Source organism: Mugil cephalus, chromosome 2, assembly GCF_022458985.1.
Source record: "Mugil cephalus isolate CIBA_MC_2020 chromosome 2, CIBA_Mcephalus_1.1, whole genome shotgun sequence".
Lineage (NCBI taxonomy): Eukaryota > Metazoa > Chordata > Actinopteri > Mugiliformes > Mugilidae > Mugil > Mugil cephalus.
In genome coordinates this window covers 3,391,003-3,405,874 of record NC_061771.1, presented here as the reverse complement: position 1 = coordinate 3,405,874, position 14,872 = coordinate 3,391,003, and the positions used below count along the sequence as shown (strand labels likewise).

The window sequence follows — 14,872 nt, the reverse complement described above, 5'->3', positions numbered from 1 at the left end:
CCCATGCCATGCTTTTTGTCTCCATGTTGTAGTTTTCTATTTTTTGTTTGTTTGTTTGTTTGTTTCTTGTGATTTTTGTAATTTGGAGTAATTTGTAATTTGGAGTTTTGAATTTTAGTTCCTTTTCATTAAATATCCTTTTGTGTTAACCCTAGCTTCATCGCATTCTGTCCTGCATTTGGGTCCTCCCTTACAACCCACTCACCTGACACAACAGCACAACCAATTATGGGCCCAGAGGACATTTTCCCCTTTGAACCCTCTGAAAAAAGGGGAGTTATGTCATATTATGAAGAACTAATGCTGGAATACAAACCCTGACTCAGGCCCGAAATTCTGACCCATTTTTATTGGCTCCCACCAGGGGCGTCTCTAGGATTTTGACACATCCAGGACTTAGCCCAGAAGAGTTAAGCAGATGCACACGCTGGAATTTTTAGACATAGAGACATTCTCCACATACCCTACAGGTACCTGCTCTTTTGGACTGAATTGAATTAAGGCATTTCATTGTTACCAGTTAATACCAAATAGGTATTAAATAGGTAAATAATTTTCACAAACTTCCCTCAATAGCCCAGGCACAAAAATGCCTCACTCATCATGTTGAACCAACAGCAACCATTCAGAAACAGTAAACACTGAGATGTTTAATGAACCATGCATCTTGTCATGTACAGTATTTACATTGTTTTACTTTATTTAGCTGCTATCATGCATGAAAAAGAAAATCAACAAGACGGTTCGACGTTATAGCCTAACATTAACTTTAGCTACTTTCCCCTCTAAAAGAAGCTTAATTATTTTTAGGTACACAATTCTCACACACTACAGTTAGATTTACAGACAGATGCTAATAATAACAGATCGTTTTTTCCTATGTAATATCAACTAGCTGCTAGCTAATGTTAGCTACTTCCCTTTAGTAGTTCCAGCTGCAACACTCTTTATACATTTTTACATAAATTCTATTCCCATTACCTCTTTGACTGCTGACCACCTTTGGGGGGAAAAACAGGGAAATCTATTTTTGTGACATCTTGTTACACTTCAGCTGCTACTACCCAAAGACAGCTGAACAGCTTGCTGTTGTCAAGCCTGCCTGTAGCTGATTTCACAGGATAACGAAGAATCTAGATTTCCTTGTAAAACTGATGAAGAATAAAGTTATAATGGACTAAGTTCAGATGAATCTAAAAAATAATGCATAGCAATTTTCAGTGTTAAAAACAGTGAGTGAAGATGAATATGTGTCTATGCCCTATATGATTAATGATTGTATTAGCAATTGCAGTTGAGAAGATGAACTTCCTGTCTGTTCTATCATTAACTTATCTGTCTGGATGCTGATTTATGTAGTCAGTTTCTTCTCGCAGATCCACGATTTTTTATCGTCACAGGAGTGATCATTCCATCTGTTTCGTGATTCCTGTGATTGGTGGATGGTTATTTCTGCACAGTCTTCATCTCTGTATAGGAAACCATTTGGCTCACCAGGGGCCCAGTACCTGAAATCCAAAAGAAAAACAGGAAAAAAGGTTTTCTAAATGAGTCCACAAAAATAATTCTCTGTCACTAGTGATGGGAATAACGGCATTAAAATAAACGGCATTACTTTTTTCAGTAAAGGGTAATCTAACTAATTATAGTTCCATCGTTACAACACCGTTGCCATTACTTAAAATTAAATGGAGCACGTTATGAACTAAAGCTATTATCATCCGACTTGGTTCTCAGCCACGTTAGCCGCAAAGCTGTTTCTTTCTTTCTTTCTTTCTTTCTTTCTTTCTTTCTTTCTTTCTTTCTTTTTTTGTCGAGGAGGGAGGGGCCAGACAACAGCATGGGTGATGATGATGAAGGTGGAATGAGTAAGCTTTCATGACAACGGCGAGTGTGGAGGAAAGGTTGGCCTTTTCAAAGTGAAAGTACAGGCCCTACTTCAGTATCCTTGAGGTAAAAGGAAAAAACGTACATGTGAAGTGTACATTTTTGTGATGAAGAAAATACCTGAAGTACAGTGAGTGTTTCATAATGTTTAACACTTGGTGTGTTTATGCTTCTACTTGTCAAAAGAATTTGCCTAAGATCTGACTCGAAGATGGTGGGTTTGAAAAAGTGAGAAATTCAGAAAATTTCAACCAATATGATAGTAACTTGACATTAATGGTATTTGGAAGAATACTGAAAAATTCCAACATATGTAAACACACTGATATTTTGGCCAATTTGAATACATTTCAAATTTGCCAACCTTGTGGTCAGTGGAGTCCCATCCACCCATTTCCATGTGCCTTCTCTCTCTCTGTCAGTCAGTCCGATCCATGTGGACGTTTTGAACTGTATTAAAAATTCCTTGTTGACAGACAAAAAAAAAACAGTCATCAGCATAAGAAAACTACAATTTTTTAAAAAAAAAAAAATTTAAAAAAAAGGATTCAATGATTTCAACCTCTGTGGCATTCAGTATTTCACACACCTGTTCTTCTGGACTGTTGATGATGGTCAGGTCTGCTCCTCTCTGCTGACAGTCATTTCTACTTTCTTGCCAGGACTTTGTGCTTGGAAAAATGTAGTAGCAACTACCACCAAACCACACCCATGGTTGTTGACAGCCTGTTTATGAAAAACCCCAAAATTTCTGGTTGATTAAGATTTTTTTTTATTTTATAATTATCCCCCTCAAATTTAAATTTCTTTCAATACACATTAACACCATTTCCACATAACCACATCCACCATATTTTAGCAAACGTCATCTTTCAGTCAATAGAGAGAAAGTGACTTCAGAGGAAATAATGTAAAATATGTCGCTTGTTGTCTCTACAGATGTCGTTTTCTACTTTCCTGCCAGGACTTCATGCTTTGAGAAATAGCAACTACCACCAAAGCACACCCATTGTTGTTGACAGTCTGTTTATGAAAAATAAAAATGTATATATGGGTCAAAGACGTATAAGGATTTTAAAAGTGAAAAAAAATCTAAATCAGCTGCTATTAATAATAATAAAAGAACAACAGTACAACATCAAATCAATGTCTAAAAACCTACAGCACGCATATCCAGTCTCTCTAACAGAGGACATGTCCTGGGTAACAGAATACCTTTGTTATACAGGAAGGACATATCGTTACCCAGGAAGGACAAAACAACTGTTTTTCCTTTATAATCAGGCACTAACTGGGTCTACTGTGTAAAACATTAGCTTAATCTTCAACACATCAATGTCATATTTCACATGAAATAGGCCATTTTCAAATTTAAAAAATTATAAATGTGTTATTAGCGTTATCCAGAAAGACACATCATGGTGGTACATCACGTACCACTGAGCGAAAAGGTCAAAATATCAACATTTTAAGAGAGATTTACTGACATTGTTATCTCTTTTGGGGGTCCTTCAGAATCTGTTGGCTGATACAACACCCTGTAACATGAATGTCCAAATCCAAATATGGTCATATAGCCACTTTATGTGCGATACACAGGAAGGACATTTGAGAATCCAAAAATGTGGACAAACGTATTTCTTGAATAAAAATGTAAATGAGCTTAGTGTTGTTACTATATTTGCAGATGTCATTACAAACACCAACACAATTATGCTCCAGTGTATCATTAATGCCTTTATTAAGATTTTTGACATTTTTAGCATAATTTTGTACTTAGATCTTTAGCCCGGACGTTATCCAGGGAGGACAGTTTTGTACTTTTGAGCTAAATAGGTCCTTAAATTTTCATTTCTTACAGTAAATACTCATATGAGCAAGAAAAGTGGGGAGAATTGAGTAACAAATTATACTTTTTTAAATTTTTTATTTATTTTTACTATTATAAATATGCCTCGGACACCAGAATTGACATGTCTCGTCTTTGACCCATATACAATATATTAAAATATGTGGCTTGTATGTTAAATGTATGTTTACCAAGGTTTAAACTTCACTGTAGGAAGAAAAATGAAAACCTAGTCACCACAGAATGTAAGACGTCTGGAACGTCACAATAATGGCTGAAAATTAAACAGGTTTGCAGAATCAAGAAATAATTACCTTGAAGAGTTCTCTGTTTGTTCATGTCATCAAATGTCCTCTGCAGTTCAGCTTTCTCTCTGGTCAGGTTGTCGTACCTGGTCTGTAACAGGTCCATCTTCATATGCAGCTGAGAATTGCCTTGGATGACTGCGTTTGGAACAAGAACAAAAACTAAACACTCTTAACCAGCCACACATGTTCTGTTTGGGATCTTTTCACAAGGAAGTCCACTCACAAAATAATGCCATCACTATGAATCCAGCCAGGAGAAGACACAGCAGACCAAGAAACACTGCAACAACTCTGTAAGAGATCTTCTTTACCGATCCAGCACCTGATGGTAGAAGTCAACATTTGTGACTGAATATAGCTAATATTTTGTATTTTACATACCTGATTTTACACAGCAAATTCCCCTCCGCGATACACCCCAACACTCGAAAAAGTGTTAAATTAACACTCTGAGGTGTGGACCCATATAGACACTCTAAAAGTGTTAAGATCCACTCTTACAGTGTATATTTGGGTATGCTGATTTTACTGTGTACACAGCTTGAGATTTTTGATCATTTATGCAGTAAATGGTCATTAAACACAACAAATAGAATAGAATAGAATTTAGACTTGATATACTGCATGTTTGGTGTTTTTATTACACCACAAAACCTTTTTGTCACTGCTGTAAAATGATTTTCATGAAGCTGATCAATGTGGCCTGTATTTTGCTTAAAATGTGGTTTTCCTGCTCTGAGAATTGAAAAGGGCTGTGGTAAAATAGTCTAGTTCCGCTGTGCACATTTTCCATTAACTAAAAATAAATACATGACTATGCTTAAGTAGATTTTTAACTTAATGGTTTGTGGACTGCACGGACAATATATTGTTGTTTTTTTGGTCAGGTGTTATTATTTCAATGTTAACAGGTTGTTATTCAGTCAGTGTAGATTATTATTATTATTATTATGTAAAGATGACACTGTGTTTCAACCCTTATCCAGTCCTCAGGCAATTTTTGCACATTTTGTTCAAATTCTATTTTTTTTCATTTGGTGCTCATTTTGGCTGTGTTACACCTTGTGGCTTGAATTTCTGCAGGAACTCTTTTCTTTAGCTAAATGTTTAAAAATCCAGTGTCTTTTACGTTCACATGTCATACTCTCGTGATGCAAGAGACACAATCTGGATTATTTTCCATAAAATGGAATGGAATTGGATATGTCAAATATAAGCAATAAAACTGATTTGATTGCATGAGTGTTTTTTATGTAGTGTCCCTCTGGACTCCTTCATGGCAAAAATGCCCCATAGACTTCCATTATAACTACATTTTTTAATCTGGCTGCCATTCCAGCATAAAACCATGCATTCTGTAATGTCTGTTCATTAAGAAGAAAACTAGTGATATTAGACATTTTTACTGTATTTGATCAGATTCATCATTTTCTCATTGTAGATCAATGCATGAGTGTGTTGTAAATTTCCCATTATTATAATGGAGCCATGTGGCTACAAGGGGTTTTGTTTATTTATTGGAAAATAATTCAGTTTTTGTCTTCTTCTTTTTTTTTTTTTTTTTTTGTAAAATAGACCGGCATTTAAAGGGTTAAAATCCTGAAAATTATTGAAATTTTGGTATTTTTGAGCAGGTCTGCAGTTGTTTAAGTGATTTATGCCACAAAGGTGTCCAGAGGGTGCGAAATTTTAAATGTGACACTATATACAAAATAATGATGCAATCAAATCAATTTTATTGCTAATCCTTGACATATTCAGAACTCCAATTACTACCAAAGCCCCATCATCCTACTGCTTATTTCAAGAAAAATAATTAATCTTTTGTCTCTTTTTTAAGAAAGAAATAAAAGAAATTTCATTTTCAGACTGGCATTAAGAGGGTTAAAATCCTGAAAAACCTTGCAATGTTGGTGGTTTTGAACAGGTCTGAAGTTGTTTAAGTGAATCATAAAAAAAAGTAGAAAAAAAGTATTTAAGTATGAGGATATTATGATGGTTTCTTTATGTATGTATATTTTTGATACAAAAAGTGTCTAGAGGGTAATAAATACCAAAAGTGTCCAGAGGGCATAAGGGTTAAATATTAAGATCAAACCATGACAACAAACCAGACTCATCACTGTTCCACATGTTTTTGTTTGTTTGTTTGTTTTTTGTTTTTGTTTTGTTTAGTTGTTTTAGAAAAAAACTACAATTATAGTATGAGTGTAAACCTTGTTTATGTTGTGTTCATTACCTGAGACAGCAGCTCCACTCCTGTTTGCCTCCAAAGTTTGAACCACATCTTCATTATTGTAAATATTTTCAGATATGTTCCACCCGCCAGGATAAACCGATGGTCCTGCATAGACATACATTTGATCTATGGTGTTGAGCTCTGTCACTGGTTCAGTCTGTTCAGTCTGGTTAAGAGGTCTCTGAGGATATGAAAGTTTAGAGCGCGTGTTGGAGGGTTTGTTTCTTCCAAACCACATTCGCATGAAATGAATTAAAATGAGTTTGACTTCACTGCCATAGGGTGACACAGTTCGACCCAACTTAGGTTAAAAAAAGTAAGAAATAAATAAATAAGGAAACAAATGATAGATAGATAGATAGATAGATAGATAGATAGATAGATAGATAGATAGATAGATAGATAGATAGATAGATAGATAGATAGATGGATGGATGGATGGATGGATGGATGGATGGATGGATGCCCTCCTCCATCTCTGGACACACACTGTGGGACACCCAGCGCAGTTTATCCAAGAAATCAATAAGAAGAACCTGGATCTTAGACATGATTCTGTCTGGCTTCCATGTTTTGAGTTTCCTGTTTTATTTCGTGTCTTGGTTTTCTGTTGGTGTTATGCCGAGTGTTTTCCTTTGATTGCTTATTGGTTTTTACTTGTGTGCTCCACCGTCTTTAGTTTCATCTGTGTCTCATCATCCCTCGGCCTTCTTGTATAGCTCTGCCTTTCCCTTTGTTTGTTCCCTGGTGTGTCATTTTTTTTTTATCTCATTGTTTCCATCACCCATGCCATGCTTTTTGTCTCCATGTTGTAGTTTTCTATTTTTTTTTTGTTTGTTTGTTTGTTTCTTGTGATTTTTGTAATTTGGAGTAATTTGTAATTTGGAGTTTTGAATTTTAGTTCCTTTTCATTAAATATCCTTTTGTGTTAACCCTAGCTTCATCGCATTCTGTCCTGCATTTGGGTCCTCCCTTAAAACCCACTCACCTGACACAACGGCACAACCAATCATGGGCCCAGAGGACATTTTCCCCTTTGAACCCTCTGAAAAAAGGGGAGTTATGTCATATTATGAAGAATTAATGCTGGAATACAAACCCTGACTCAGGCCTGAAATTCTGCCCCTTTTTTATTGGCTTTCACCAGAGGCTCTCTCTAGGATTTTGACACATCCGGGGCTTAGCCCAGAAGAGTTCAGCAGATGCACGCGCTGGAATTTTTAGACATAGAGACATTCTCCACATACCCTACAGGTACCTGCTCTTTTGGACTGAATTGAATTAAGGCATTTCATTGTTACCAGTTAATACCAAATAGGCTAGCAATTTTCACAAACTTCCCTCAATAGCCCAGGCACAAAAATGCCCCACTCATCATGTTGAACCAACAGCAACCATTCAGAAACAGTAAACACTGAGATGTTTAATGAACCATGCATCTTGTCATGTACAGTATTTACATTGTTTTACTTTATTTAGCTGCTATCATGCATGAAAAAGAAAATCAACAAGACGGTTCGACGTTATAGCCTAACATTAACTTTAGCTACTTTCCCCTCTAAAAGAAGTCTAATTATTTTTAGGTACACAATTCTCACACACTACAGTTAGATTTACAGACAGATGCTAATAATAACAGATCGTTTTTTCCTATGTAATATCAACTAGCTGCTAGCTAATGTTAGCTACTTCCCTCTAGTAGTTCTAGCTGCAACACTCTTTATACATTTTTACATAAATTCTATTCCCATTACCTCTTTGACTGCTGACCACCTTTGGGGGGAAAAACAGGGAAATCTATTTTTGTGACATCTTGTTACACTTCAGCTGCTACTACCCAAAGACAGCTGAACAGCTTGCTGTTGTCAAGCCTGCCTGTAGCTGATTTCACGGGATAATGAAGAATCTAGATTTCCTCGTAAAACTAATGAAGAATAAAGTTATAATGTGCCAAGTTCAGATGAATCCAAAAAATAATGCATAGCAATTTTCAGTGTTAAAAACAGTGAGTGAAGATGAATATGTGTCTATGCCCTATATGATTAATGATTGTGTTAGCAATTGCAGTTGAGAAGATGAACTTCCTGACTGTTCTATCATTAACTTATCTGTCTGGATGCTGATTTATGTAGTCAGTTTCTTCTCGCAGATCCACGATTTTTTATCGTCACAGGAGTGATCATTCCATCTGTTTCGTGGTTCCTGTGATTGGTGGATGGTTATTTCTGCACAGTCTTCATCTCTGTTTGGAACACCATTTGGCTCACCAGGGGCCCAGTACCTGAAATCCAAAAGAAAAACAGGAAAAAAGGTTTTCTAAATGAGTCCACAAAAATAATTCTCTGTCACTAGTGATGGGAATAACGGCGTTAAAATAAACAGCGTTACTTTTTTCAGTAAAGGGTAATCTAACTAATTATAGTTCCATCGTTACAACACCGTTGCCATTACTGAAAATTAAATGGAGCACGTTATGAACTAAAGCTATTATTATGACTTGGTTCTCAGCCACGTTAGCTGCAAAGCTGTTTCTTTCTTTCTTTCTTTCTTTCTTTTTTTGTCGAGGAGGGAGGGGCCAGACAACCGCATGGGTGATGATGATGAAGGTGGAATGAGTAAGCTTTCAAGACAACGGCGAGTGTGGAGGAAAGGTTGGCCTTTTCAAAGTGAAAGAACAGGCACTACTTCAGTATCCTTGAGGTAAAAGGAAAAAACGTACATGTGAAGTGTACATTTTTGTGATGAAGAAAATACCTGAAGTACAGTGAGTGTTTCATAATGTTTAACACTTGGTGTGTTTATGCTTCTACTTGTCAAAAGAATTTGCCTAAGATCTGACTCGAAGATGGTGGGTTTGAAAAAGTGAGAAATTCAGAAAATTTCAACCAATATGATAGTAACTTGACATTAATGGTATTTGGAAGAATACTGAAAAATTCCAACATATGTAAACACACTGATATTTTGGCCAATTTGAATACATTTCAAATTTGCCAACCTTGTGGTCAGTGGAGTCCCATCCACCCATTTCCATGTGCCTTCTCTCTCTCTGTCAGTCAGTCCGATCCATGTGGACCTTTTGAACTGTATTAAAAATTCCTTGTTGACAGACAGAAAAAACAGTCATCAGCATAAGAAAACTACAATTTTTTTTATTTTTTTATTTTTTTTTAAAAAAGGGATTTAATGATTTCAACCTCTGTGGCATTCAGTATTTCACACACCTGTTCTTCTGGACTGTTGATGATGGTCAGGTCTGCTCCTCTCTGCTGACAGTCATTTCTACTTTCTTGCCAGGACTTTGTGCTTGGAGAAATGTAGTAGCAACTACAACCAAACCACACCCATGGTTGTTGACAGCCTGTTTATGAAAAACCCCCAAATTTCTGGTTGATTAGAGATTTTTTTATTTTATAATTATCCCCCTCAAATTTAAATTTCTTTCAATACACATTAAAAACCATTTCCACATAACCACATCCACTAAATTTTAGCAAACGTCATCTTTCAGCCAATACTTCACTCATTCAGCGATATAGGAGCTGTCTCAACAGCACATCGCTTCACACAGTGCGCTACATTAGTTGAGACCTGTCAATCTATGTCTCCTGTACACAGTAGGCCTCGCTCCCATCGCTGCTGAGCCAATCACGAGACCACAAATTACATGTTGACTCTGTCAGGTTTCCCGCAATTGGCCGAGAGCTTATCCAGTCTCCAGGGGAATTCCCAGACACATGCTGCAATATTAGCAGAAGAGAAGCTAACAGTGCAGCTCACTCCCATCAACATCCATTCATCCAAGGTTATATAAGTTGTGTGCTTCCTGCATCTCACTAATGTGGGAGTATAGGTGCCATCACATAGCTTAGTGATTCATTGTCCCTGCTACATTTGGCAATTTTAAAGTTACAACTTGAATCCATCAATTATATACACACACATACCAGTTTAGTATGTTTATGTCAGGTATGTTTATGTTTATGGCAGGTGCATGGCCACCTACTGCTGCACTGTTGAAATAAAAAAATAATATTTTAACCTGTGTATTATTTGACTGGTTTAATATCCAATTATCCAAAAATAATGATGTAAATTTATATATAGTTTAATATAGAACACATATAGAAGGTAAGGAGTACTTAATCTCATCGGCAGTGTGATGGTCCATGGCCTGAAAAACACAGAAGACCCTGATCTACCAGTTTTTGACCATTTGAATGCCTTCTTACAGGTCTTGATGACAAAAACTTAATTTATAAGAAAGTGACTTCAGAGTAAATAGTGTAAAATATGTCGCTTGTTGTCTCTAAAGATGTCGTTTTTTACTTTCCTGCCAGGACTTCATGCTTTGAGAAATAGCAACTACCACCAAAGCACACCCATTGTTGTTGACAGTCTGTTTATGAAAAATAAAAATGTATATATACAATATATTAAAATATGTGGCTTGCATGTTAAATGTATGTTTACCAAGGTTTAAACTTCACTGTAGGAAGAAAAATGGAAACCTAGTCACTGCAGAATGTAAGATGTCTGGAACGTCACAATAATGGCTGAAAATTAAACAGGTTTGGCACAGACCTGCAGAATTAAAAAACAATTACCTTGAAGAATTTTCTGAAGATCATTTCTCTGTTTGGTCATGTCATCAAATGTCATCTGCAGTTCAGCTTTCTCTCTGGTCATATTGTCGTAACTGGTCTGTAACTGATTCTTCTCTATAGTCAGGTTGTTGTAACTGGTCTGTAACTGATCCTTCTCTATAGTCAGGTTGTTGTAACTGGTCTGTAACAGGTCCATCTTCGTTTGCAGCTGAGAATTGCCTTGGATGACTGCGCTTGGAACAAGAACAAAAAATAAACACTCTTAACCAGCCACACATGTTCTGTTTGGGATCTTTTCACAAGGAAGTCCACTCACAAAATAATGCCATCGCTATGAATCCAGCCAGGAGAAGACACAGCAGACCCAGAAACACTGCAACAACTCTGTAAGAGGTCTTCTTTACTGATCCAGCACCTGATGGTAGAAGTCAACATTTGTGACTGAATATAGCTAATATTTTGTATTTTGTATACGTGATTCTACACAGCTTGAGGTTTTTGATCATTTATACAGTAAATGGCCATTAAACATACACAATGTTCATCATCTTGGTCTCATTAGATGTAACACATTATTCCTCACTAAAAGATTCAGTACCAGGAAGATGGGATAGCTAGCAATATACAGTCTTGAAAACTACTTTGTCTGTTTAAAAAATCCTTTTAACTCATTCCGAATTGTTTCTGAACGGTCCGTGCTGTGTTTTAGTCCATGCTGGACGGAGTCTTGGCCGGGCATCTCCCTCTCTCACCCACGGAGAGAGCCCGGTGGTCTCCCATCCTTCGAAACGTGAAGCACACGTTTGATGTCTTTACCTTCGTTGCAAAATGTCCCAATTAAAATCAGTAGAAGAGTGAGCAGCAGTTGTGTTTAATGTTATTTTGTTCATTTCAGTTATTTATTTATTTATTTTTTCATTTTTGTTAATATTTGCCTTGATAGCTCTATGATTTAATTTGTGTTTAATTAATAGACGACAGTAGCAAATTGTATTTACCACTGATAGTAAATACAAATCCTCCTGTAATCAGTGTTTATTTTGTGTTGCTAGCATTTGTTGGACAGAGAGCATGTGAAATGGTTCACGTTAGTCAGGCAGACACATAAATAATGTCCTTGACGTGCGACTATCAGTGACGTTATATAGAAAAACTTAAGGGCCGTATGTCCATATAGCCTACTGACCGAGAAATGGGTGAAGTACCCCACCCAGTGGCCGGACGTGTCATACCCGGACATTTACTCTGGTCATTGAATCTCCGGGTAATATATGACATCAGTTCATAATCATTCCATAATGTTAAATGAATGCATCATGACATAAATACAGCATGAAGCTTATCCAACGTTAACACTTTCATTAACCCTTACATACTGTTCATATTCTGTACCTACATAGTACCAAGAATTCCCTTGTAGCACGTATTTCCACAAAATTTTCAACTACAAACCTATTCAGAATGTTTAAATAGCTTATCCCACTTTATAATTAATGATTAAACCTTCATAAGTGTTTCAAAAAGCAGGGAAAGTGTATTTAGTTTTCTGTGTCCACAGGAACCTGGGCTAATGTTTCAGGAACACAGACAGTTCTCATGACTGTGGTGAGGTCCCCTTCCCTTGAACTCTGTCTCATTAGAATGCACACAGACATGATATGTACATTCTCACACTATGTAAGAGCTAAAAAAAAAAAAAAAAGGTTTTCAGTAACGTTACTCTGTGCTCTGTCGTTACCTACTGTGATTTCAGTTCGTCAACATTTACTACTCTGACTTTTTAACTTGAATTTAGAATTTTTAACATTATAACTAACAACTCTGATAACTGACATTAGCTAACGTTAGCATCATCATGATTGCCGTGTGTTTGCCGCACACGTACACACAGCGTACACAAGGACTATCAGGGTCCACTATGGCAAGCCATTTTTACATTTAAAAGCCAGACTGGATATTCCTTGCAGATATCTGTAATTCAGTTTTGCCTTGTCAAAAAGAACATTTCAGATATCTTTAACTAGATCCTTCCTACGACAAATGACGTCACTTTTGCAATTCATGTGTAAGGGGTTTGTCATTACAGATATCTGCAACGTAGTTGTAGATATCTGCTATATGAATTGCGGAAATCTGTAACTGAATTACGACTAGTAGTAAATCCAGTTTGAAATATCTACAATTGGATTCTGACTAGTCATAATTCCACTTCAAGATATCTACATGACTAGTCAGAATCAAACTGTCGATTTTCGAGGTGAAAGCGGTATTACACTATTCATTATTGTTAATCGTGTCACTCAACGCAGGAACTCCCAGAATTATGAAGAATTTTAAACTTTAACAAAAAATAAATGAATGAATGAAAAATCAGCCCCGATAGTTGTTATGAATGTAGAAATAAACTATTGAGACCCAAATCGTTTTTATGTCTGCCTGAAGCGGTCACTCGATGAATTGCATTCACACTTCTGCATGGGGTTCATTGCTCAGACACGGAGGTTGCTGCCTGCAGCAAACCTGACTAGAAATTGTAGTTCTTCCTTCAAACCTGCAGTCAACACCTTATAATACTGCAATTATAGTATGAGTGTAAACCTTGTTTGTGTTGTGTTCATTACCTGAGACAGCAGCTCCACTCCTGTTTGCCTCCAGAGTTTGAATCACATCTTCATTATTATAAATATTTTCAGATATATCAATTTTCCACGCGCCAGGATAAACCGATGGTTCGACATTGCCATAAATTTGATCCATGTTGTTCTCTCTGTTGTTCTCTGAGCTCTGTCACTGGTTCAGTCTGTTCAAGAGGTCTCTGAGGATATGAAAGTTTAGAGCGTGTGAGGGAGGTTTTGTCACTTCTAAGCCACATTCACATTTCCTCCCATAGATAGATGTAGTAATTAAAATTGATTTTTAAACAAACTTTTAGTGTTTTCACAGAAACCAACTCAGTATGATCACCTTCAGGTTTCTCCATTCTGTTACTCAAATACACGGCAGAAGCAAATGCATTTACAACCACAATCCTGTGTAAAAACCCTCCATTGCAGATCAGCAGCCCTTTTGATCATTGACAGTTTATTCAGAGCTTTCCATCCAGGTCTAACACCATCACTCAGACCTAAATGTGCTCTGTGACAGTTTTACCATTTAATTTGCCCCTTCGTAAAACTTTAACAACATTTATACAAAGATTTCTCAGTCACAACCTGAAAGGAAGACCCTGAAAAAACTTTAAATCTTTAAAATCTGGGAAAATGGTCACTGAGAGGAAAAAAAATAATCATTCTCATCAGGTTTAACTAACCTATTACAATACTGAGTTAGCAAAGTTTGTTCACTCTGTGTAAGGGCTTCTTTCCACTTGTTCATTAACAAAGTGATTGTCTGAGTTTATCTTATTCCAAGGTGGGAGGCAAGAGGAGCTGCATGGTCCATGTTGGCCCCTGCACATTGAATGACATTTCCAAGGGTCCCCACATGAGACCCATTCAACTGCCTGAGCAAAGAAAGCCCCACCTGACGGAACGGAACCATGTACGGCTGGTTCCTGTAGCAGCCAGAACAAAGAACAGTGGTGTCCCTGCTTCTCTTTCTTCAACAAATCCCACACACCAATAATGAAATGCATGATAGAAAACTGGTAGTTCCAGGGTATCAGATGGTTTAAAATCCATCAAAATGAAGTATTTGACCACTCATTTAGGTCTGAGTGATGGTGTTAGACCTGGATGGAGAGCTCTGAATAAACTTTCAGTGATCACTGAGAGCTTCACTTTTGACCCAGTTTAATTTTGCAGATGAAAGTGGACAACATTTGTCACCATCACATCAACATCATGCTGATGTTGATGTGATGGTGACAAATGAAGAATGACTAAATCATCTGCACAGGCTGACATTTTTAAAGGTATATTACTGCTTGGAGTAGGCAGACCTTGGAGGTCAGATCTCAGTATGTGCAGCCAAGGTTTAAAAG

General features: G+C 36.8%; 2 protein-coding genes across 2 annotated transcripts; both read right to left on the bottom strand.

Moving 5' to 3' along the window:
• Positions 1-630: 630 nt before the first annotated feature.
• Positions 631-7,561, bottom strand: LOC125004016 (CD209 antigen-like protein E). Its single transcript, XM_047578332.1, has 6 exons — positions 6,284-7,561; positions 4,268-4,366; positions 4,051-4,179; positions 2,477-2,613; positions 2,252-2,352; positions 631-1,508 (listed from the first exon to the last, which is right to left on the bottom strand). The coding sequence occupies exons 1-6, from the start codon at positions 6,525-6,527 to the stop codon at positions 1,352-1,354; spliced, it is 867 nt and encodes a 288-aa protein (XP_047434288.1). The 5' UTR covers positions 6,528-7,561; the 3' UTR covers positions 631-1,351.
• Positions 7,562-7,686: 125 nt separating this feature from the next.
• On the bottom strand, positions 7,687-13,693 carry LOC125004017 (CD209 antigen-like protein C). Its single transcript, XM_047578334.1, has 6 exons — positions 13,512-13,693; positions 11,207-11,305; positions 10,891-11,118; positions 9,508-9,644; positions 9,282-9,382; positions 7,687-8,564 (listed from the first exon to the last, which is right to left on the bottom strand). Exons 1-6 carry the CDS (start codon positions 13,645-13,647, stop codon positions 8,408-8,410), a joined length of 858 nt encoding a protein of 285 aa, XP_047434290.1. The 5' UTR covers positions 13,648-13,693; the 3' UTR covers positions 7,687-8,407.
• Positions 13,694-14,872: the final 1,179 nt, after the last annotated feature.